This window comes from Melopsittacus undulatus, chromosome 12 (genome assembly GCF_012275295.1).
Source record: "Melopsittacus undulatus isolate bMelUnd1 chromosome 12, bMelUnd1.mat.Z, whole genome shotgun sequence".
NCBI lineage: Eukaryota > Metazoa > Chordata > Aves > Psittaciformes > Psittaculidae > Melopsittacus > Melopsittacus undulatus.
Window position 1 is genome coordinate 9,572,427 of NC_047538.1, and position 22,961 is coordinate 9,595,387.

Below are 22,961 nucleotides of genomic sequence, written 5' to 3' on the forward strand. Positions count from 1 at the left end.
CATCCTCACCTCCGTGACAAGGGCTGGTAGATGAGCACCCATGTGCACCTATTTGGGTGTAAAACAGCAGTCCCCAGAGGAAGGGGTTGTTCAGCTGCAGGAGGACAAGTGATGGGGGCTGCAGGATGCTCCGGAGCACTGGGAGCTGCTGACTCCCAATGTGCATGGCTTGATGTGCATCCCAGTGCAGGGAAGAGTGCCGGGGGGCTCAGCCCATCACCCACTGCTCCCTGCCTGCGGGGGGTGACAAACGGCTCCGCGGGGGCTAGGGGGCCCTGATCCCCGGCCTCGTTAGGGCTAGGCTGCCCACCTGCCGCCACGTGGGCTAGGGTCCCTGATCCCCTTCCTCGTTAGGGCTAGGCTGCCCACCTGCCGCCACGGGGGCAAGGGGGCCCTGGTCCCCGGCCTCGTTAGGGCTAGGCTGCCCACCTGCCGCCACGGGGGCTAGGGGGCCCTGGTCCCTGGCCTCGTTAGGGGAGTCATGGTGCATCCCGAAGGAGGCCCCGGCTGGCGGCAGAGGTGAAGCCGACATTCCCACATCTCCCATGGACAGGACATGGCAAACCGTGTGCTGCCGTGTCAGCCTTCTGAACACCTGTGCTTGGAGACCATCACCCCCAGCCCCGGTCCATGCGCTCCGGTCCCAGTGTGGTTGGAGCACCCCAGGATGCGCGGCTGCTCGGGGAGCTGCTGCTTTACCCAACACTCACAGCCCCAAAGCTGCTCCCAGCTCCAGCTTGGGTGTGGGAGAGGAGCCCACATCCGGCGGAGCAGGCGGGAGCAGGATGAGGCTCAGCACCGGGGGCAGCGGGTACCCAGCTCCCTAAGGGTGCTGCAGGGATGGACGTGCTCAGCATCCCCGCGGGTGCCGGGGTGGGCGGTGGGGAGGCGGCCCCAGCCGAAAGTGCCCTTTCTAGAGCCAGAGCCTGGGTAATTTATAGGGAAGCTTTTAGGGAAATGAGCAGCTCCTGGGCCCCTGCCAAGGTGCAGCCTCACCGGGCGCTGCCCGCGTCCTCTGGCAGCTCTTGGGGGACAGGGCTGGGGATGGGAATGGGGGTGGGAATGGGGACGGGATGAGGGAGGACAGGGATGGGGACTGAAGCGGGACAGAGATGGGAAGGGGGATGGAGATGGGATGGGAAGGGGACAGGGCAGGGACGCACGTAAGGACAGGGGTGGGAATAAGAATGGGAATGGAGACAGGGATGGAGATGGGAACAGGGATGAGGATGGGGCAGGGATGGAGCAGAGACCATCCCACACCACTTGCAGCACCCGAGTGAGAAAGCACCTTTTCCATCTTCCTCCCTTCCTATCCCCAACCCCGGAACGGCGCCAACCCCATCCCTGCAACCCCCATCTCTGCATTTGCTGCCTGGTTCCCCCTGCCCCACACAGGGTCCTTCCCACCTCCAACAGTGCCTTCCCTCATCCCACCGCAGCAACTGCATAGTGAGAGACTTTCTATTCCCATTCCCAGCAATCCTTTACCTCCCTTAGCAAGGAGCAGCCGCAATGATCCATCCCCACCATGGCAGAGCCGTACGAGGGACAGCGGGGCAGGGACCTCCCCGTGCTCCTGCATCGGGAGCTGCCATCTCCCAGTTCCCATTGAAACTGAGCAGCTCTGAAACCCGAGCTCTGGAATCACATTATTCCTTTTATCTAGTTTTCCTCTTATGTGATTGCATTTCCCAGCGAATTCAATTGTCCTCTTTTCCTTTGTGCCCCCTTTGTGTTTATTCACTGTACCTATAACAAACCTGTTTAAATACATGTGTATATATATATATACACACACAGAAACACACCTCAAGGCCACTTCCTTTGGGAATGCCATCCCATAAACGCCCAAAACTTTGCCTATGGAGATGGATAAAGCCTTATTCCAGGTGTGGATCACCCCCCTCCCCCGCGAGGCCACCGCAGTGATTTCATTGCCGCGCTGCACTTCCCATTCCCATTCCCATTCCTCACTTGGATGCTCACTTCAATTTGTTTGATAAATTACATGGATCAAGAACAAGCCCAACCCCGGATCAATGGAACACAGCCCATTCCTCCCGGCATCCCCAAGCATGGGGTGTCCCCCCCTTGCTCCTGGGGAGGCACATCCCGAGGGTGGGAGATCCCATGCAGGCACTAGGAAATGGGCTTTCCCCTTGGATAGGGGTCAAACGGGGCTCTGGGGGGAAGTGTCCCAGCCCTGATGCCCCAGGGATGGGCTCTTCCAGCCTCATTCCTTACGGAGATGGGACCCCATGGAGGGGGCAGCACCTTTGCCGGATGCTCTCCTGGCACCGAGAGCTTCCCCCTCATTGTGTTTGTTGGTTTCGTCCGTGTGCCATTAAAAACGCATCCCCCAGGGTGGGATCCATGAATGAGGCCACTCCGAGCACAGCTCCATTGCCATGGGCTTGGCACCAGCACGGGACCAGAGCCCACCCAGGAGTCACGGGGTGCCCCCCCCAGCCAGGATCCCCATCCTGACACCCTGGAGCCTCCAGCCACAGGCTGGATCCTGCTCCCCCCGGATCTGACATTGATCTGGGTGAAAACTGCCCTCATCGAGATCCTTTGTATGGGGAATGGCCTTAAACCAGTTCTCAACTGCGACATGGAACACCATGGCATGGAGATGGGGAGAGGGGAATAAATCCACCCAGCGCTCCCAATGACCCACAGCAGGACCCACATCCGGACAGGGATGGGAGACACCGGAGCAGCCAGGAAGGAGCCCCAGGCTTGGGGCTGCTGGAGGGCCCCAGACCCCCCCCTCCATTGCCACCTCCCAGCTCAGCAGCACCCATGGGTGCCCTCCCAGGGCCAGCACCCATCGCCCTGCCCCATCGCATCGCCAGGAGCCGCAGCAGCCCAGAGCGCTTCAGAAATCCCACGTTTATTTCAGATCTGAAACCAGGAAGAAAGGAACCAACCCCCCCCAAAAAACAACCCCAAACAGGAGGAACAGCCCCAGATCCCAGCCAGGCCCGTGCCCAGGGGTGCTACATACAGGCTGGGGGGTCCTGGGGGTGCAGGGTGGGTGACCCTGGCCATTGAGGGCTCCCAGCCTCAGGGTCGCTCTGGCTCTTCCCGAGGGAATTCGGCCTAAAGTGCATCAAGCAGGAGGTCACCGGAGTTCCCCCAGTCTGGCAGGTGGGGAAACTGAGGCACGGCACTGGGCCAGGACAGGGGACGGGGTGGGAATTCCAGCCCTTGGCAGCCAAAGTCCATGCAAACACCCCCATCCCTAGGGACCATCTGAGGCGCGTGTATTGCTTAAGGGATGGTTTTGGTTTTGATCATAAATATAGAGCTATAGACGACAGCATCGGTGCATCCGACGGGATCCTCCGCCCGGGGAGGGGGCAGCACACGGGGCTCCATGCACGGTACATGCTTGGTTGGGGTCTGTGTGTGTGGGTTTGTGTCTGTCCCAAGGTTCCATGTTCTGCAGCCATGCGATCGCATCGCCCCGGGGACCCCGTGCGGGGCTTCCCCCTCAGCCTTATCCCCATCCCGGGGGTGGGGGGGCTGTTCATGTCTGATTCCATAGGGACTGAGCTCCCATTACTTCATGCCGCTGCGCAGCACCTGGTTGGCAGCGATGAGCATCACGCTGATGATGAAGGCGATGGCGAAGGCGCAGATGAGGCTCTTGCGCACACAGGTCTGGCGGATCTGCTGGCTGGAGCAGGCTGCGGGGAGAGCAGGGGTTACCCCAGCGCCCCCCACGGTACCGGGGCCCGGGGGGGTGCTCAGTACCACGGGCACTCACTCTCCACATCCACCGGGCACTCCTCGGCCGTGCCCATGTGGCTCTCCTCCTCCGTCATGATGATGTTCTCGATGTCCTTCATGGAGAGGTGCTCGCAGAAGGTCTCGTACAGGAGCCGCTTCAGCTCGTCCACCGTCAGCTTCTGCATGTCACACTGCGGGGGGCAGGCGGGGGGCTCACCCCACGGCACCCTTGGGTGCAGCGCCTGGGATGGATGCCCCCATGCACGGCGGGGGGGGGGGGGGGGCTCGCAGCACCCACAGCCCCCAGTATGGCAGGGATGGAAAAGCTTCTGGCTGATGGAGCCACTGACCCAGACACAGAGCCTGGCACTGGGCCTGGCCTAACCCTAACCCTAAACCTGAGCCGACCTAAACAGAGCCCTGAGACCAACCCTTAACCCAGGTCTGACCCTGACCCAAACCTTCACCTTTTTAACCCCAATTCCAGCCTTGACCCCACCCCGAGCCCCCACGCTGCTCCCGTCGGGGGGTTCCTACCTTCCAGAACACGGTGTCGAAATCGGTGCCATGGAACTTCTCGGGAATGCCGGACGTGGACAGCTTGGGCCCCAGCAGTGTCACGAACTCCTCAAAGTCCACCTGCCCATCACCTGGGGGCAATGAGGGGCATGGGATGAGCCCAGGGGGACCCTGCCTGGGGATGCTCAGATAGCCAGACCGGCTGAGCACCCAATACCATGGCTGGTCAGGAACCCCCAACACCAGCAAGGTTTCCATTAGACATAGACATAGATCAACCAGATTGGAAAAGACCTTTAAGATCATCGAGTCCAACTGTTATCCCAGGTAATGCCACTAAAACCGTGTCACGACATCGTTTTCTACCTGGTTTTTGGAATGCTTCCACCTCACACACAAACCAAGCATCAGTGGAATGCGTCCGTCTGGACTATGCCCAACACTGACCCAGGGTCCCCAGTGCCAGCCAGGACCCTAACGCCATGGAGAGACCCCAGTGCTGTACGTGCAGACCCGCAGCGCTGGCTGAGGACCCCCACAAGCACCCAGAGACCCCAGCACCAGCAGGGACCCCCGTGGTGGCCGCGATCCCGGCGGGGTGGGCAGCGGCCGGGTGCTGTGTCCTGCGCTGCGGAGGATGCTGGTGCCGGAGCAGCACTAAGGATGAGTAATGACGGAGCAGCAGCTTGGCAGCGCTGCCGGAAAGGCTTTTAAGGGGGGGGGGGGGGGGAGGAAGCCAATAAATTAAGGCGCTCTTTAAGGTCTCAATGAGCCGGGAGCGACGCGGAGAGGCCGATGGGGGCAGCGAGCGCTGGAGGAGCTCTGTCAGCCCCGGGGGGAGGGCATGGCCGGGGCGCAGCATCCAGCCCAAGCTGAAGGATCCAGCCCAAGCTGAAGATCCAGCCCCGGGTGCAGGATCCAGCCCCGGGTGCAGGATCCAGCCCCAGCAGCCCGGTCCCAGCAGGTCTGCGGAGCTGGGAGCGCGGGGCTGTTCCCATCCCAGGAGGGGTAAAGCCTGAGTGAAGCTGCAGTGGTGATGATGCCGATGGACGAATCAAGTCCTGCATCCCACAGAGTCTGGTCCAGCCACCGCCAGCCAATGGGGTGGAAGCGGAGCAAATGGGGAGCTCACCAAGGGGGATTGGGGGCTCCCGTCCCTGTCCCCATCCCAGGGTCCTACCGTCCATGTCGAGGCGCTGGATGATGACTTCCAGCTCCACTTCGTTGGGCATGTACCCCAGGGAGCGCATGGCCGTGCCCAGCTCCTGCTTGGAGATGAAGCCATTGCCATCGCGGTCGAACACCTTGAAGGCTTCACGGATCTCTGTGGAGGGAGCAGGGATGGGTCCGGCCGCCCCCATCACCCCGGTCCCACAGACCCCAAACCACCCATCCCTGCAGCTGCAGTGGGGTCCCCATTGCAGAGGGGGAACTGAGGCAGGGCCGGAGGGGCTGCAACCCCTTCCCCCCCTCAAGCATTGCTCTGGGGTGTGATGGGTGTCAGTGGGTGATGGATGTGCTGGTACCAGGAGGGATGTGCGAGGCAGCGAGGGTACCTGTGCGCACACACACACATGCAGGCACATGTACATACACACACATACATATACAAACACATACATATGCACATGCACATATAAACATACACATACAGATACACACACACACAGACACACAGACACACACAGACACACACAGACACACACGCATTCATTGTGGCCCCAGAAACCACCCCAAGAAGGGTCTGATCTCCCCAGGGGGACACCAAGGGACCCCCACAGTCTTTGCTCCAGCCCCCACCCACCCTGCCCTCTGCAGCCAAAATCCCAGCATCCTGCCCCAGAACCACCTTCCTTGGACAGGCCTGAGCTGGGGGCACCCCGAACGCTGCTGCAGGACCCAGCCTGGAGCATCCCTGTGCCCGGGTGCTGGGTGTGCAGCACCCACCATCCCCGGGGCACTTCGCACTCATCCCAGTTTACTTGGTGGGTACCAGATCCTCAGCCAGGAAAACACCAACCCGGTCTTTGGGATTCAGCCTGTGCTGAATGGAAGAAGGGATGGAGGGGATAAAGTGGGAGGATTTGGGGTTTCTGGCTCAAAATGAACCCCTGAGGTGTGTGGAAGATCCCTGTGGGGTGCCCAGGCTCTGCGGGCAGTGGGAAACTGAGGCACAGCCAAAGCCTCGCGGTGCCCATCGGCTCCATCCCGCTCCTGCTGCACTTGGGCCTTTGCTCCTTCTTGGGGCAGTTTCTGGCTTTTTGATGCCCCCCGGAGCATGGAGCTTGAGCCCAGCCGGTGGGGAAGGGGGGTTTGCATCGGGAACACCAGGAAGCAGGGCCGGGACATCAGTGCCTTGCTCCTTCACCAGGGAGCAAAGCTGTGCCAGTCCCTGCTGAGGGCTTTGTGCTGGGCCGAAACAGGGCTGAGGACTTCAGCTGGGGGGAGAAAACCCACACGGGGCTGCGCTGCCGACCCCAGGGGACATCCCTGCCCATCAGTGCCATCTGCAGAGGGGTTTGGGGGCACTCTGGGACCCTCCAGCCCCATGGCTGAGCTTCTCCAGGGCCCGCATCCCTCTGTGCACAAGGGATGCTTCTGGTCCCCTCGTGCTCACAGGAGCCTGCTGTGGTCCAGGCACCCCCGCGATTCACCCCTCAGGGATGCTTGTCCCACCTGGAGGTGGTTCCTGTCTCCCAGGCTGGGATGCTGGGGAAAGGCAAGGACATGACCCAGCAGTGACCAAACCAGGTGTTCCCCCCCCCCCCCCCCCACAGTCTGCACCCTGCTCCTGGGTGTCACAAACGTCCCCCGGAGCCGGAGGAGGTGATGGGGGGACCATGGGCACCTCGGGGTCACCTTGGGGCTCCCGGTGCTGCCATTGATGCCCTGGGCACATGGATGCAGCCGGGGTGCTGGGAGCACCCCACGGCCCAGCAGTACCCGATGGTGCTGCATGAGGTTGGGTGCAGCACCCGACACCCTGGTGCCTGTGTCCACATGTGTGGGGAGTGCGCACATACACACACATGCACTGCAGAGGGGCTGTGCACACGCAGACAGGTATCACCCTGCAGTGATGCTGCACTTGTGTGCTCACACACACACACAACCCCATTGCAGTGACGTTGTACTTACACACACACACGCACACAACCCCATTGCAGTGACGTTGTACTTGCACACACAACCCCATTGCAGTGACATTGTACTTACACACACACACGTACACAACCCCATTGCAGTGACGTTGTACTTGCACACACAGGCACACACAACCACCTTGCAGTGCAGTACTTGTGCATGCACATGCACACCCCCCCTTGCAGTGATACTGTACTTGTGTGTGCGCACACATGGGCACTCACACAAGCACACTGCGGTGGTGCTGTACTTGTGCACACACACCCCAGCACCTTCCAGCCGTGTCCTCGTGCATGCACATGGACGCACACAACCACCCTGCAGTGATGCTGTACTTGTGTGCGCGCACACGCTGCAGTGGTGCTTGCCCGTGTGCACACACACACAACCCTTGCACTGCATGCACACACGCACAGCCCTTGCAGTGCTGTTGTACTTGTGCCCTCACACACGCTGCAGTGATGCTGCCTGTGCATACACACACAGGCACACAGACACCCTGCAGCAAGGCTGTGACCAGGGGACACGTCAGTGCACGCTCACAGCCTGCAGAGCTGTGCAGTGCACACACACACGTGTCCTTGCACACCTTTGGGCCCATCGCTCTTCACCCCCCCAGCCCCTGGGCTCCGTGCCTCAGTTTCCCCACGGGGATGCTTCAGCCCCCCCGCAGAGCCGCGGTCACCCCGTGCCTCAGTTTCCCCGGTGGCACCCCAAGGTCCCCCGGGGACCCCCCCTCCCCCCAGTCCCCCCCTCCGAGCCTGAGGGTACCGGTAGCGCCCGTCCCGCGGCCCCGGCAAACTTTTGGGCTGGAAAAAGCCAATTCCGGTTGAGCCCGGCCCCGTTCATGGCAGGGGTGGGCAGAGCCCGGGGGCACCGTGACCTGGGGAGGGGGTGACACGGGTGACGGTGACAGCCCCCCCCCCAGCGCCGCCAGCCTCTGTCATATTATGACAGCGGGAGGGTGGCCCCGGCCCGCCGGGGGGGTCCGGTCCCTGCTGTGTCATATTGACACAACGGCGGCACCGAGACCCCCGCAGCCCCGTCACCCTCTCCCGCTGCCCCACGGTTCCCTTTCTCCCCTCCTCCTCCCCCCCTTCCATCCATCCATCAATCCATCCATGCATCCATCCATCCATGCATCCATCCGCATCCCGCTCGCCTCCAGCCTCCCCACGGCGCCTGGACCGGGGGGACCGCGCACCCCAAAGCCCCGCACCACCGTGGGGTCCCCCCGGGTCTCCCCCCTCGCCCCGCTCACCCTCCAGCTCGTCCTCGGGGATCTCCACGGGGCGCTGCTCGGCGAGGATGTTGGGGACGGTGTAGATCCCCCGGTACATCAAAGCCGCCGTCACCGGGTGGAACGGCATCTTCGGGGCTACCCAAAAAGCCAAAGTTTAAACCCAAATCTCCTCCCGGGGCTGTGGGGGGGAACAGGGACGGGGGGGGTCCCCCCCCAAGCCGGTACCGCGGAACGCTAAGAACAAGTTACCGGTCCCCGCTGCCCCTTGCCCGGCACCCACCGGCCAGGGGGGGCCAGGGCGAGCGGGTGCTCCCCGTCCTCCGGGGCCGGTGTCGGGACGGGGCTGCGGGCGCAGCCCCTCACCGGGGTGTGCGGGGGTACCCCGCTCCGGAGCAGGCTGGCGGCGGCCCGGAGCACATCGCGCCCGGAGTGGAAGCGGGAGGCGAGAGCATCCAAGCACCGGTTAAATCCCGGCGGCGGCGGCGGCGGGGGGGACAGCTCTGGCCATGCCGCTCCGGTACCCACCCCCCCCCCCCGCCAGCCCCGGGCCCGTTCACAGCCCCCGGGGGGCCGCTGCCGCCGGGCCACTCTCCCCGGTGGGCCCGGGCATGGCGGGGCCGCGGCCGAGAGCGGCCTCTTCCTCGTCCTCCTCCTCCTCCTCCTCCTCCTCTTCTGCCTCCCCCCAATGTCCCGGCAGGGCCGGAGCCCGGCTCCCGCCGCCGCTCAGCCCCCGCCGCCGCGCCCCCGCTGCGCCCCCGCCGCCAGCCCCGGCCCCCGGAGCATCCTCGGCCGCGGCACCGGGAGAGCGGCGGCGAATCCAGGGGGGAAGCGCGGGGAACGGGCGGGTTTTGAACCGGCAAATGGGGTGGGGGGGGGGGGGGGCTGGGGGGGGGGGTGGCACCTCCCCCACTCACCTCCCCCCCCCCCAGGGTCGGATCCTGCCCCGCGGTGCCGGGCTGAGTGCTCGGGGTGCTGGTGGGGCACAGAGCGGTGGGGACCCTGCGGCGCCCCCGGTCCCTGCACACGGCACGGGGCAGTTGTCACCCCAAGGTGCTCAGATGGTGCCCCCCATCACCCACATGCAGCACTTGGACATCGTCACCCCAAGGTCCCCCGGCTGAGTGGGTGACAGGGACCCTGCGGCCGGACCCCCTGCTCCTGTACCAGGGCAAAACCGAGCTGGAAAGAGGCACGAAACCAGGCCTGGAGTGAAGCCCCCCCATCCCTATCCCTATTCCCATTGTCCCCCACTTCCCCTCAAGCCTTGATCACATTTTTCACCCAATTTCTCGCTTTGTCTCTGATTAATCCCAGCTCACAACAGGATTCCCCCCCCACCCCACCCCCCGTGCATCCTCCCCATGGCACCCATATCCCTGTGTCCCGCATCTGCGCTCCGGTACCCAGCCAGGGATGCTGCCGGCATCCGGGAGCTCCCTCCTCCCGTGTCCCTCTGTCCGCCTGGCCGGGCCTGTCTGCCCTGGGCAGCTCCAAAGGTTCTGGCCCGGTGGGACGGGTCTGTCACGATGTTCCCTGTGCCGGGGTGGAATCTTCTCCAGGTGCCAAAGCCTCCATTCCCGGATGGAAACGGCCTTTGGAGGGGCTGTGGTGGGAGGGAAGGGGCTGAGACAAGAGGACGATGTCCCCTGAGCAGTAATGGAGTGGGAAAGAGAAAAAGGGGATGCTTGGAATCTCCCTGGTGCTCATCAGGCACCAAGGATTCTGAGGAGCAGTCGGGAAACTGAGGCACAGCCGGACGGGCTCCAGGTGTGCTCCTTGGAGTGGGACTGCACAGGAATTTTGGAATGGGATTTTCTGCCTCTCCAACCCCTCCAGTGAAGCGCACACACACACAGAGCATCCCGCAGCAGCCCCGGCCCCGACGCCCTTCCCGCATCCAGCTCAGCGCTGCCGGGGTTTGCGGGCGAGCAGCGGCTCCCACATTCCCTGCGGGGACCTCCCACATTCCCTGCGGGAGCACCGGCACCGGAGCTCCCCAAACCCCATCGCCCTTCCGCTTGGGATGAACCCGCGGGGGCTCCTGGAGCCGGTGGGAAAGCGCCGGGATTCCAGAACGGATCCAATCCCGACGCTGGGGGCTCCAGGGACGCTTCCTGCGGGATGGCCCCGCTCGGCGCGGGGGGGCTCGGTCCAGATCCATCCTCCCCCGGGGCGGGGGCTCGGGGCTCATCCCCCTGCGCCCGCGGGGAGTCTCGGGGCGCTGGTACCGCGGAGCGGTGCCCGCCGAGGGGGAGCAGCCCCATTGGAAGTCTCCTCCTCACGCTGCTCCCCGCGGATAACGGAGCTGTCTCCCGGTTCCTTCTCCCGGTGCCCCCCGGAGGCCCCGGGGTGGAAGCTCACACATCCCGGCGGGAACAACGCCGCATTCCCGGGCTCTTCCCCACGGAGCCCGCAGGAGCTCGCTCTGCTCCGCTGCCAGCGGGACCTGTGGGAGCATCCGTCCCTGCTGCATCCCGGCTCCGGCTGCTGCTTCCCGGGGGATGGAGGCAGAGCACGCACCAACACGGGGGGGGGGGAAATGGGAATTAAACAAGGGCTTAATGGCACTTGGGGCAGCGATCGGGGTCTCTGTGGGATCAACGCGGAGCTCTCGCTGGGTTTTAACTGAGCCGAGCCAGAAACCCCCATCCCAGCCTGCCGCGCCGCTCTCTTCCTCATGGGATGAAGGCTGAGAGCTTCCCCCGGTGCAACCGCAGCCCCTTTGCCTGTCCCCTCACTTGTTCCGGGGGAGAAGCTCGGGATTGGTTGCTGGATGCTGAGTGGAGGCAGCGGCTGCCCCAAATCCCAGGGATTTCAGTTTAAAACCCCAGGCTCTGCAGGGGCTTTGCAGTTTTCCATCCTCTGGGATGTGTCCGATGCTCCTCTCCAGGATTCCTGGTATTCTATTAGCTGTTCTCACAATTCCCCCTTTCAGTCAGGGCAGGTCACTGCCACCTCTCCCACCATCTCTCCCTCCCTCCCTTCCATGATGGCAGCACATTCCCAACGCTTGTGGGTGACACTGGAATTAGCGGGTCCCACTAACGAGGAAGGAGAAGCATGATCCAGGCCCAGCATTTTGTGTCTCATTTGTGGCGATCTCCAGGTTCACATCCCAGCATCAACACCTTCCATTCCCTCAGGAACTAAAAGGGATGAGGATGGGAATGAAGATGTGGATGTGGATGGAGATGTGATGGAACAGGGTGGGATGCGGTTGGAGACAGGATAGGGCTGAAGATGGCACAGGGATGGGATGGAGATGGGTGACAAGGATGTGAACGGGGAAACCCAGCATAGATGGGACAGTGCGAACCTGGGCTGGGTGCCCCAAATCCCTGAGGACAACGCCATGGATAACGCAGCTGGGATGGCCCCTGTGTCACCCTGCAGCCACCGCTGGCACCGAGCCCTTGGAAGCACCGGAGCATCCATCCCTGGAGCTGCTGCTGTCACCGGGCATTCAGTGAGAGGGGCTGTAAATGAACCTTGATGGAAGGGAGGCATGGACCGAGCAGAGAGGTTATCCCAGGGCCAGATCCTGCTGGGAGGTGCCAGGAGCCAGGATCTGGTGCAGCCGTGGCCATCCCTGCATTGGGATGATGCATTTGGGGGCAGATCACACCCGGGATGGGGGAGGCTCCAGCGGCCGGTGCAGGTGGGGAAGGAAGGGAAAAGGGGAAGATTTGAGAGCTCCTTTTCACGTGGGGTCTCAAAGGGGAAAATGGCTCCTCCATGGGATGAGGGGAGACCTCTGCTTGAGAGAAACAGGATAAATGGAAGTGAGCCTGTTCCAAATGGATGGGGCAGCCACAGCTGCTCTGGGCACCCTGTGCCAGCGCCTCAGCACCCTCACAGGGAACAGCTTCTGCCTAAGAGCTCAGCTCAGTCTCCCCTGTTCTGGCAGGTTCAAGCCATTCCCCTTGGCCTGTCCCTACAGGCCCTTGTCCCAAGCCCCTCTCCAGGTTTCCTGCAGCCCCTTTAGGCACTGGAGCTGCTCTCAGGTCTCCCCTTCAGGAGCCTTCTCTTGTCCAGGCTGCCCCAGCCCAGCTCTCTCAGCCTTTCCCCACAGGAGAGGGGCTCCAGCCCTCTGACCATGCCTGTATCCCTGGACCCTCTCCAACAGGTCCCTGTCTCTCCTGTACTGAGGACCCCAGAGCTGGATGCAGCACTGCAGGGGGGTCTCTCCAGAGAGAGAGATGGATGCAGCAGAGCAGAGCGGCAGGATCACCTCCCTGTGCATACACTGCAGGAAGATGCTCCAGCCCTCGCAGCATCCCCATGGCCTCCCCTGCCCTCTCAGCCCTTGCTCTCAGTGTCCCTGGCACTCACAAAGGTGCTGAGCAGCCCAGCACCGAGCCCTGAGGGCACTGCTCCCCACCACTCCCCACTTGGACCTTGAGCCATTGACCACAGCTCCCAGTGCCTTCTCCATCCGTTGCATCCCAGGGCTCACCAACACCCATGGCCTGGCCCTGAGCACCCACATTGTGCCAGGGCACCCCCTGCACCCCAACACGGGTGCACGTCCCTGCCTCACCTCCCCATGCAAGGTGCCCCTTCCCTTGCACAACCCCCCCTTTTCCCATGGATCCGCTGCTGGTGCAGGGAGCACTGAGCCCATTGAGCGGGGCTGGGGGCCGGGAGCAGCCCTCCAAGGTGTTTGGCACGGATGGGAGTTCAGTGGGGTCCCAAAGGGGTTTTATCCATAGCTCAATCCTGGAGGACAACGTGGACGTGCTCCACATTCCAGGCAGGCTGAAAGCAGCTCCAGGGATGGCAAACGCGGGGCTCAGCCCCCAGATCCTTGGGAGGAAAAGGATCAGCAGGAACGGGGGAGGGAACGGGGGAGCCCCAAGGGGAGAGGAGCACCCCCGAGAGACGGGAGCAGGGACCATTCGCCAGGGAGCTGCTGGAAGGATCCCAGGGATCCTCCCCCTGCTGTTAACTGCGGCAGTGAAGGGCTCCGACAGGCTTTTCCCAAAGAAAGGAAGATCAAACACATCCCAACTGCCCCTCTTTAGTGCTTTGGATCTTTATTAAAACCAGGGGAAAACGGTTATTCCTTCCGAGGACGAGTCCAGGGCAATGGGAATGCGGCCGGTGCCAGGCCACAGCCATCCGGATCGCAACCACGAGCCGGAATTCCATCCCCGGCAGTGTGGGTTTAAATAAGGAGCGTTCCCTCCGGCCATCCCGGTGCAGCCGGAGGTCAGGAGTTGTGGGAGCGGGGAACTGGGGTCCTGGGGTGAATCCCAGTGGGAAGGGAGGTGTCCCCCGAGCGGGGATTGGGACAGAGCCATGAAGGAAAGGTCAGAGCATCCCCGTTCTGCTGCTGCCGGGAGGGCAGAGCTGTGGGCAAAGGCACCCGTGTGAGGACAGGCAGGGGCAGGCAGCCCTGGCTCCATCACAGTCTGCAGGACAAAGGAGGCTCCGTGTGGTTGGCACCGGCTGCTCTCCGGCTCCAAACCCTTCAGGATGGAGGAGGATGAGGAGGGGACCTTCACCCCCTCCTCCTGCCACTGCCTCCGCTCCCCAGGGAAGCAGCATCCCCATGGATCGCGGCCCCGCTCCGCCTGCGCCAGCCCTGATTTACAGCACTCCACTCGGACATGCTCTGGGTTCCTAATGGAGCTCCAGGCACCGGGAGAAGGCAGCCGGAGGGATGGGATCCCCATCGGCAGGATGGCAGCGGGGCACGGCCCCAGCACTGGGGGAAAGCCGGAGGGGGGCTGAGCCAAAGGACTACACTGGGAAAATAAGGAAAAAGCTGGAAAGAAAGGGAAAAAGAGGGAGATGTCTGGATGCTAAGGCAGAGACCATCGCACAGTCCGGGGGCAGCAGGCCCTGTGTCCGTCGGTGTGCCTCGGGCGGGATGCCCAGCTCCCAGCCCCAGCTGGGACCTCGATCCCAAGGGAATTGCCGGTGGCAGCAGCGGTGCGGAGCATGGATCGCTCCCTACAGCTCCTCGAAGAAGGCCACCCGGGACTTGGTGCTCTGTAGGGTGAGCTGCAAGAAAGCAGAGGGGGTGAAGGGCAGCGGGATGAGCCCCTCGCACCGGGCTGCACACGGAGGCAGCTGCTGCCCTTATCCCCCCATCCCTGCCCTTGGAAACACCAGGGAAGGAGGAAGCGGGAATGCTGAACAGGCTGGACCGCCAGCAGCTGCAAGCACAGCCCAAAGGAGAAGCACAGGGGACAATGGCACCGTCCCCCCATGTGCTGAGGGGCTGCAGACCCAGCTGACACAATTGATGGGATACACGGGAGCCTGGAGCAGTCCTGGGCATGGGATGTGCCCCTGGGGTCCAGCACAGCCCCTCCTGCCTTGTCCTGATGGGGAGCACAGGGGTCCTGCAAAGCTGGAGGCCAAGGGGAATGGCTTGAACCTGCCCGAGGGGAGACTGAGATGAGCTCTTAGGCAGAAGCTGTTCCCTGTGAGGGTGCTGAGGCGCTGGCACAGGGTGCCCAGAGAAGCTGTGGCTGCCCCATCCCTGGCAGTGTTCAAGGCCAGGTTGGACACAGGGGCTTGGAGCAGCTGCTCCAGTGGAAGGGGTCCCTGCCCGTGGCAGGGGTTGGAGCTGGAGGAGCTTTAAGGTCCCTTCAACCCAAACCAGGCTGGGATTCTATGGCAAACAACTCTCCAAAGGCAGAACCGTGCTTGTCTCCAGACCCACAGCGTCCCCATGGCCTCCAGACCAGCCAAGCCCATCCTGTGCTGTGCTCCCACCCCATCACTGTCCCTGGGGTCACCACATCTGCCTGCTGACCCCAGCCCAGCTCAGCACCACACTGGGCTCACCCCTTCCTCCTGCCCTCCCTCCCCTCCATCGCCCCGGCCTGCAGGAATGACGGTGCCCTTGGAGCCCAGGCTCTGTGGGACTTGGAATCCCGGCCCCGAGCAGCTCTCCAAGAAACAAGAACCCTGGAGAGGGAAAGCATCCTCATGGCGAGGAGGCCGCGGTGCTCCCTGAGGAGCAGGTGCCACCTGCCAGGCGGCCGCAGCATCACCACACCAGGAGCTTGCCAAGGCAGGCGGCTCAGTGCCCGGCTCCCTGCGAGCGGCAGGAAGCAGCCAAAGCTTCCGCTGGGAACACCGGTTCTGCTGAAGCAGGAATCCTCGGGTCACGTTACTGGGAGCTCAGCCCCGCAGTGGAGCTGCCAAGAGCATCCCCCCCTGCTTCCCCCTCGGTGATTCCTGCACAGCTCGAATGCCACTTGGAAAAATCCCTGCTGCAGAGGCAATGCCTGCACGGCTCTCATCCCCTCTGCTGGCAGCATCCCCCGGGCCGGGGCTGGCGCTGGGTGAGCTGGGACACAGGCTCTGGATGTGCCGGGACACAGGCTCTGGATGTGCCAGGACACAGGCTCTGGATGTGCCGGGACACAGGCTCTGGATGTGCCAGGACACAGGCACTGGATGAGCCAGGACACAGGCTCTGGATGAGCTGGGACACAGGCTCTGGATGAGCTGGGACACAGGCACTGGATGTGCCGGGACACAGGCTCTGGATGTGCCGGGACACAGGCTCTGGATGAGCCGGGACACAGGCTCTGGATGTGCCAGGACACAGGCTCTGGGTGCTGTGCACAGCTCTTTGCCCCCAGCCGAGCCCCGGGCTCCCCATTCCCCCCGGGAATGCAGACAGCCCCAGGCACCACCGGCTTCCTGACACCCCACACGGAGCCATCCCCTCTGCTGCCTGGATGGGGAATCAAAGCTCCCCCACTCCTCCAGCCCACAGGGCTGCTCCATGAAAGCACAGCAAGGGGAGATGCCCCCAGTGCTCCAATGGGGGAAAGAAGGGAGGCACAGCTGAGGCAGGGAGGGCTCAGAAGGAAGATGTGACTGCTCCCAGCCTGCTTCTGCCTTCAGCATCCCGCAGCTCCCTGTTCATCCCCCATGCACTTCCATGGTCCTGCTGGGGAAGCACAGGGAGGCAGAGCACCGAGGGCATCCAGCACAGGCACATGGAGACACAGAGATGCAGCCCTGCTCCATCACCCGCGGCTTTCAGAGGCTCCTGGATGTGGATGGCTTCAGCTCTCCAGCGAAGCTGAGGCACAGCTCAGCTGCGGGCACACAGGGAGCAGAGATGGGTCTTGAGGAGATGGGGTCCTGCACAGGGCTGAGAGCAGCTTCCCAAGAGCACCACGGGCACCCCACTGGTGCCGTGACCTGGAGGGGTTGGAAGAGCTGCACACAAGAGGGCCAGGCACAGCTGGGGTATTTCTCCTCAGCAGGAGCTGGTTGTTGCTGGGGCAGAGGAAGGGGACCCCAGCTTCAGGCTGCTCTGTCCTCAGCACCCAGCAGCAGCTCGGGCACTGGGAACGGGGCTGCTCTGCCCTCACCTCTGACTGCAGTCATGGATGAACAGAGGAAGCGAAGCCTGCTCTGGGCTGCAGGCTGCCTCCAGCACCGATGCTCTGAGGGGGCAAAGGGAAAACTCCCCCTCCCTTTTCCTCTCTTTCCCTTGTTTTCCCTCCCCTCAAGCCCTGGGCAGGGCTGTGCAGGAGCTCTGCCACCGGCACCTGCCGGGGTCTCACTCATAGAACAGTTTGGGCTGGAAGGGACCTGCAAAGTTCCTCTGGTCCAAACCCCTGCAATGAGCAGGGACATCTTCAACAAGACCAAGTTACCCAGAACCACATCCAGCCTGGCCTGGAATGGCTCCAGGGATGGGGCAGCCACCACCTCTCTGGGCAACCTGTGCCAGTGCTTCAGCATCCTCACGGTAAAGGATTTCCTCCTCATCCAGCCTGAACCTCCCCTCCTTCAGTTCAAACCCATCACCCCTCCACCTATAGCAACAGGCCCTGCTAAGGAGTCTCTCCCCTTCTTTCCTGCAGCCCCTTTAGGCACTGGAGCTGCTCTCAGGTCTCCCCTTCAGGAGCCTTCTCTTGTCCAGGCTGCCCCAGCCCAGCTCTCTCAGCCTTTCCCCACAGGAGAGGGGCTCCATCCCTCTGACCATGCCTGTATCCCTGGACCCTCTCCAACAGGTCCCTGTCTCTCCTGTACTGAGGACCCCAGAGCTGGATGCAGCACTGCAGGGGGGTCTCTCCAGAGCAGAGCAGAGGGGCAGGATCACCTCCCTGTGGATACGCTGCAGGAAGATGGGCAGAGCCAGGAAGCCCCTTGGGGCAGCGAGCCCCACGGCAGCCACACTTACCCCTACCCAGAGCCCTGCAGCCCAGCTCGCTCCCCATCTCCTTTGGGCTGTGAAAGCAGGAGCTCTGCAGGGAAATCCCATTCCCTCATACAGGGAACAACTGGGTTTTCCCTACTCTCTTCCACACTGGGCCATGGAAGCAAGGAGAGCACAGCTCTGCTCCAGCCTCTCCCTAAGGTGGCACCCAGCACCTCCACTACCTCTCAGCACCCTCTGCCCAGCCAGGCAAGGAGAAACACATCTACATACCCATAGCACAGCGTTCTGCAGGCGAGGAGAGTGATTAAGAGCGAGTTCCATTCTTGTCAGTGCAGAGAGGGGGGAAAATTGATTTACAAGCAGTATTATGATAATCTGCTTCCTGCAGGAGGGAGGGAGGCTCCACAAGGCACTGCCACAGCAGCAAAGCAAACTCACAGAGAGAGACAGAGCACAATGAAGCAGACAGAGCTCCAATGAATCAGAGTCCCCCTCTGTATTCCTGTGCCGGGGCTCCTCCGAGCCCTGTTTCCCCCCAGGCTCTGGGACTCATTCCATGCAAGGACATCAAACCAACACAAGCAACCCCATCAGTGCCTCCAAGCCCGGCGTGGTGTGAGGGTAACCCAGTAACTGCAGCACACAAGGGCTGCTGCTCCGGACGGAGCCGGTGCCTTCCTGCGCACTGCAGGCAGGAGAAGGGGGCTCAGATCCCATCACCCTTCCCGAGGAGCAGGGAGAGGTTTGAAACGCCTCAATGCCCTGCTCACCCTGCAGCGGCTGGAGAGGGGGGGACCCGCGCCACCCCCACCGGTGTCCCTACACCCCATGCGGTGCGGGGACACCTCCCTGCTGCCGGGAGGGAGAGCTATGATCCTGCTGCCACCCTGCTGCATTCCATAAATCCTCTTTATTCCCCCCCTGCTCCCCTGAATGGCCTTCTCCATCACTGCCCGCTCCTCAGGCCCCAGCAGCCAGGTGGACCTTTCACTTCCCACATTCCATTGGGAAGCCAAACCCTTCCTGTTGCTCCCTCCCCAGCTCCCTCTCCCTCCCACACTGCCGGTTGTTCTCGCCCCAGCCCCACTTTCCCCCGGCCCCAATGCTTTGATGAGCGCATTGAACAGACAGAAGATGATGCTCCATCTGAAGGAAACGCTTTTCAAAGGCTGCCACAAAAATAGCTGATAGGCCTGACGTTCCCTGGTTTCCTTTCGCTCCTTGTAAACAAGGCAGGGAGCTGCCGTGTCCCAGTTTAGCTGCCAAGGAGTTTCACTTCCCAGCTCCGAGGAGAACCAGGGCACAGAGGAAAGGAAGCTGGCAGGACACACTGGCCTGGCACACATGGGGATGTGAGGGCCAGACCCACATGGGATGAGCATCCATCTCCTCCCACACCCGGGGCAATGGGTGCCTGGAGGGGTCCAGAGCAGCGCTGCTCCCCAGGGATGTCCCAGGTGGGTGCCAGGCAGGGTGAGGAGGAGCCAGCATCTTGGCTCAGGGTTTCACTCAGCCCTCACAGCTCCCAGAGGGAATGGGGGGAATCACCAGTACTGCTGCTCCTGGGAAGTCCCTGGCTGGTCATGTGCAGGCTCTGCAGCAGCAGCAGCCTGGTCCTGTGCAGCTGCAAGTGGAGCAGACAGTGACCAAGGCAGTGCTGCATGAGGCTGAGAGTACCTCATAGAAACACAGAATCCAGCCTGGTTTAGGCTGAAGGGAGCTTAAAGCTCCTCCAGCTCCAACCCCTGCCACAGGCAGGGACCCCTTCCACTGAAGCAGCTGCTCCAAGCCCCTGTGTCCAACCTGGCCTTGAACACTGCCAGAGATGGGGCAGCCACAGCTTCTCCACTGCTCCCTCCTTTTGCCCTTCCTAGACCAATAGGTCTTGTGCTGGTCCCTTCCTGACCCAGGATGAAGCCCCAGAGGCACAATAACCTCTTCCATGTCCCCAGCAAACCACCAGAGCAAAGCAGACCCACTTCATGCAGAGGAGGCTGCAGGTCCCAGAAGGGGACAGGAGAGGGAGGGAGGCTCCAGGAGACAACAGAGACCCCACAAGACTCAATGAAGTCCCCGTGGGACACGTTCCAGTGATCCCTAGCAAGATGCCAGCCAGGCACAGCTGGAACACAGGGAAGCTGCCTGCCCCACTGTGAAACCCTTCAGCCTGTCCTGATGATGAAGGAGCCTCCTGGCATTTGGTGGTGGCACAGCAGCTTCCTATCTCCATCATGGAGAGACTCAGATGGCAGTGCCCATCACTAAATCACCAGTGTCCTTATACTGCTGTAGAGGACAACCCAGAGCACAGCTTGAAGGTGAAAGGAGTGAGGAGAAGCCTGCAGATGAGTCCGCATTGCTCTGCCTCACTCACCCCTCCGTGCTTGGCAGCCAGGCACTGCTCATTGCCTGAGCCTGAAGGGGATGTGGTACAACCTCACTGTTCATGGCCCAAATGATGGAGGAAGCCCAGAGGAGCCTACTGGTGATAAAGCAGATTTGAAGCAGCTTATCCAAACCTCAACAATCCTGCACTACCTGAAGGCAACACTGCACCACCACCAGCATCAGCCAGGACTGGAACCAGCAACAGCTCACCCGTGTCCAACGACCCCCATGGGCATCACAGTGCTGGCCCTCAGGAGCAAGCTCCAGGCTCAGGAGAACTCTGCACCTGAGGAAAAGCCAGGAGCCACGTGAGAGCCTGGCAGGGAAAAGCCAAGCCTGCCTGGGGAAGGACCAGAGAGCTGCTCAAAGACAAAGCTGCTTGTCTGGGAACAGCCTGGAGATTTGCATACTTCAAAGGGCTTAAATCCCAGTAAATAAGCATGACAGTGCAAGAAGAAAGCAAGTGCACTCAAAGACCTGATTGTGGTTTCAGCAGCAGCCTGTCCTGGGAGCTTCCCTGCTCTGGAGGATGCGAGGAAGAAGTGGGTTTTTCCATCTCTGGAAACACTGCCCAAGCCAAGTGAGCTGGATCAGCAGCACCAGCCCATGGGGGAGAGGAGATGAGGCTCCAGCTGAGCTGCTTCTGCTGTGCACATAGGGCTCATAAAGAGGATTAGCACCTTAACCATGTAATTACTCAGGACAAACTCTCAGGTGTCTTCAAAGGCAGGCATGGAAGCGAGGACGTGACATCCCCCATCCACTGGGGCTCCTCCCAGCTCCGAATCCCTCCTGGCTGCTGGATGGATCTCATCACAAAGTGCCAGGGCTCCACCTCACCTCCCTGTGTTTCGCCTGCCATGGGGCTCCTCAAGCCAGTTGGGATGGGGCAGTGGGAAGCTACAGCCAGCCTGCCCCAGAGAGACATCCAAGGTGATCCAGAACTGCAGGGTCATCCCTCAATTTAGCCTCTTCCCCAAGGAAATGCTTAACAGGGAGAGCGGCCAAACCTGGGAACATCTGCAGCTCCCCAGAGCAGCTGGTGGGCACAAACTTCTAACCTGAGTGATTTACAGCCCTGGAATCAGAGACCATAGAATGGTTTGGGTTAGAAGGGGCCTTAAAACTCCTCCAGCTCCAATCCCTGCCACGGGCAGGGACCCCTTCCACTGGAGCAGCTGCTCCAAGCCCCTGTGTCCAACCTGGCCTTGAACACTGCCAGGGATGGGGCAGCCACAGCTTCTCTGGACACCCTGTGCCAGCACCTCAGCACCCTCACAGGGAACAGCTTCTGCCTAAGAGCTCATCTCAGTCTCCCCTGTTCTGGCAGGTTCAAGCAATTCCCCTTGGCCATTTTCTCCCTTAGCACTGCCACCCAAACCTCATCAAACCCCAGGGCTGTGCAAGAACCACAGTCAAGGAAAGAGAAATACAAAGCAGCTTCCCCAGACTCCTCCTCCCAGTGGATGGAGCTGATCTCTGCCTGTGGCTTAAGGGAAAATCCTCAGAGGAAAGCAGGCTCTGGAAAGAAAACACATTTACCAGGGCCAGAACCAGTGCTGTGCTGAAGGAGGCAGAGGCATCACAGGGTGTCCCAGGCACAATAGTGACCAGTAGCTCCAATACAGTTCCCCTGGACCGCCCCAATGCAGCCTTGCAGCCACTGCCTGTCCTCAGCAGCCTGCTCCACGTGCCTGTGATGCTCCTCAAGCAGGCAGACATGGACACCATGTGCTGCTCCACTCCAAGAGGGAGGGCTGTGCTTTGAGCCTGTTATGACAGTTTTGGCAGCACAGAGCTGCTGGGGTTGGTTTGTTTTTAAATCCCGAATTTCTCTCTGCAGCAAACACAAGGGAAAGTCCTGGTTTCCTTCGTTAAAGAAATCTTCAAAGGCCACCCTGCACCTCCCCTGGATTCCCAGGCACCAGCAGCACGGCAAAACAGATGTGGTGAGTTGTTCACAGGCCAAGGGAATGGCTTGAACCTGCCAGAACAGGGGAGACTGAGATGAGCTCTTAGGCAGAAGCTGTTCCCTGTGAGGGTGCTGAGGTGCTGGCACAGGGTGCCCAGAGAAGCTGTGGCTGCCCCATCCCTGGCAGTGTTCAAGGCCAGGTTGGACACAGGGGCTTGGAGCAGCTGCTCCAGTGGAAGGGGTCCCTGCCTGTGGCAGGGGTTGGAGCTGCAGGAGCTTTAAGGTCCTTTCCAACCCAAACCAGGCTGGGATGCTGTGATTTAAGCCTGTGCCGTGCTGCATGGGCTCCCTGTGGGGACAGGCACAGTGAGCCCAGTCTCACCAGCACCAGCATACCCCTCTGCAGTGCGGGAGGAGGTTGTAGGGTGGCAGCAAGGGGAGCTGGCCAGAGCAGTGTGCATTGCAGGCAAGCTCATGCAGGGGTTAGTGTGGCAGGCAGTGACCCCAGCACCCCACGCAGAGTACCTTGGAATAACCTACTTGGAAGTCTCAAATGCAGATAGGTCTTCTGCCCTGGGCTTGAGGCTAAACCAGCAAAATAAAATGAACAAGAAGAAAGAATCCTCTGTGAGATGAGTAATGTCAGGTCATTTGTGCACCCTGTCCAGCTTGCCCAGAGCACTGAAGTGATCAGCAGCATCTGGGAGGGACAGAGGGTTGCTATTACTGAAGTACTGTTAAACTGCTGTTCCACCTCCAGCCTCACAGCCGCCTTCCCATCACAACCCCCAAGACCAAAGCCCTCCTGACCTCCTGGTGCCACGCACAAAAGTAGGCTGTAATTGTATTCTGATGTGCTCCACTAA

At 61.6% G+C, this 22,961-nt stretch overlaps 2 protein-coding genes across 7 annotated transcripts in view; both read right to left on the reverse strand.

The window, feature by feature from the left end:
* Positions 1–2,961: 2,961 nt before the first annotated feature.
* CABP7 (calcium binding protein 7) lies at positions 2,962–8,774 on the reverse strand. The gene is made up of 5 exons (XM_034068449.1): positions 8,666–8,774; positions 5,441–5,584; positions 4,279–4,391; positions 3,779–3,932; positions 2,962–3,698 (listed from the first exon to the last, which is right to left on the reverse strand). Exons 1-5 carry the CDS (start codon positions 8,772–8,774, stop codon positions 3,571–3,573), a joined length of 648 nt encoding a protein of 215 aa, XP_033924340.1. The 3' UTR covers positions 2,962–3,570.
* Positions 8,775–13,666: 4,892 nt separating this feature from the next.
* The window catches only part of NF2 (NF2, moesin-ezrin-radixin like (MERLIN) tumor suppressor), a 46,011-nt gene continuing 36,716 nt past the window's right edge, over positions 13,667–22,961 (reverse strand). For 2 of the 6 annotated variants that reach the window (XM_031042496.2, XM_005141747.3), the window contains one exon: positions 13,667–14,656. In XM_031042496.2, coding sequence (XP_030898356.1) covers positions 14,606–14,656 — 51 coding nt within the window. In that variant the 3' untranslated portion in view covers positions 13,667–14,605. Of the gene's footprint in view, positions 14,657–22,620; positions 22,681–22,961 lie in introns of those variants that run through there. The other 4 variants (XM_031042494.2, XM_031042495.2, XM_005141748.2 and 1 more) reach the window with 4 other exon arrangements.

Excerpts from the sequence above, each read along its gene's own strand:
- CABP7 (XM_034068449.1), bottom strand. The coding sequence starts at position 8,774 with ATGCCGTTCCACCCGGTGACGGCGGCTTTGATGTACCGGGGGATCTAC. Across the intron at positions 5,585-8,665 it reads CCCCGAGGACGAGCTGGAGG|AGATCCGTGAAGCCTTCAAG; the intron begins GTGAGCGGGGCG and ends CTCCCTCCACAG. Across the intron at positions 3,699-3,778 it reads GTGCCCGGTGGATGTGGAGA|CCTGCTCCAGCCAGCAGATC; the intron begins GTGAGTGCCCGT and ends CTCTCCCCGCAG.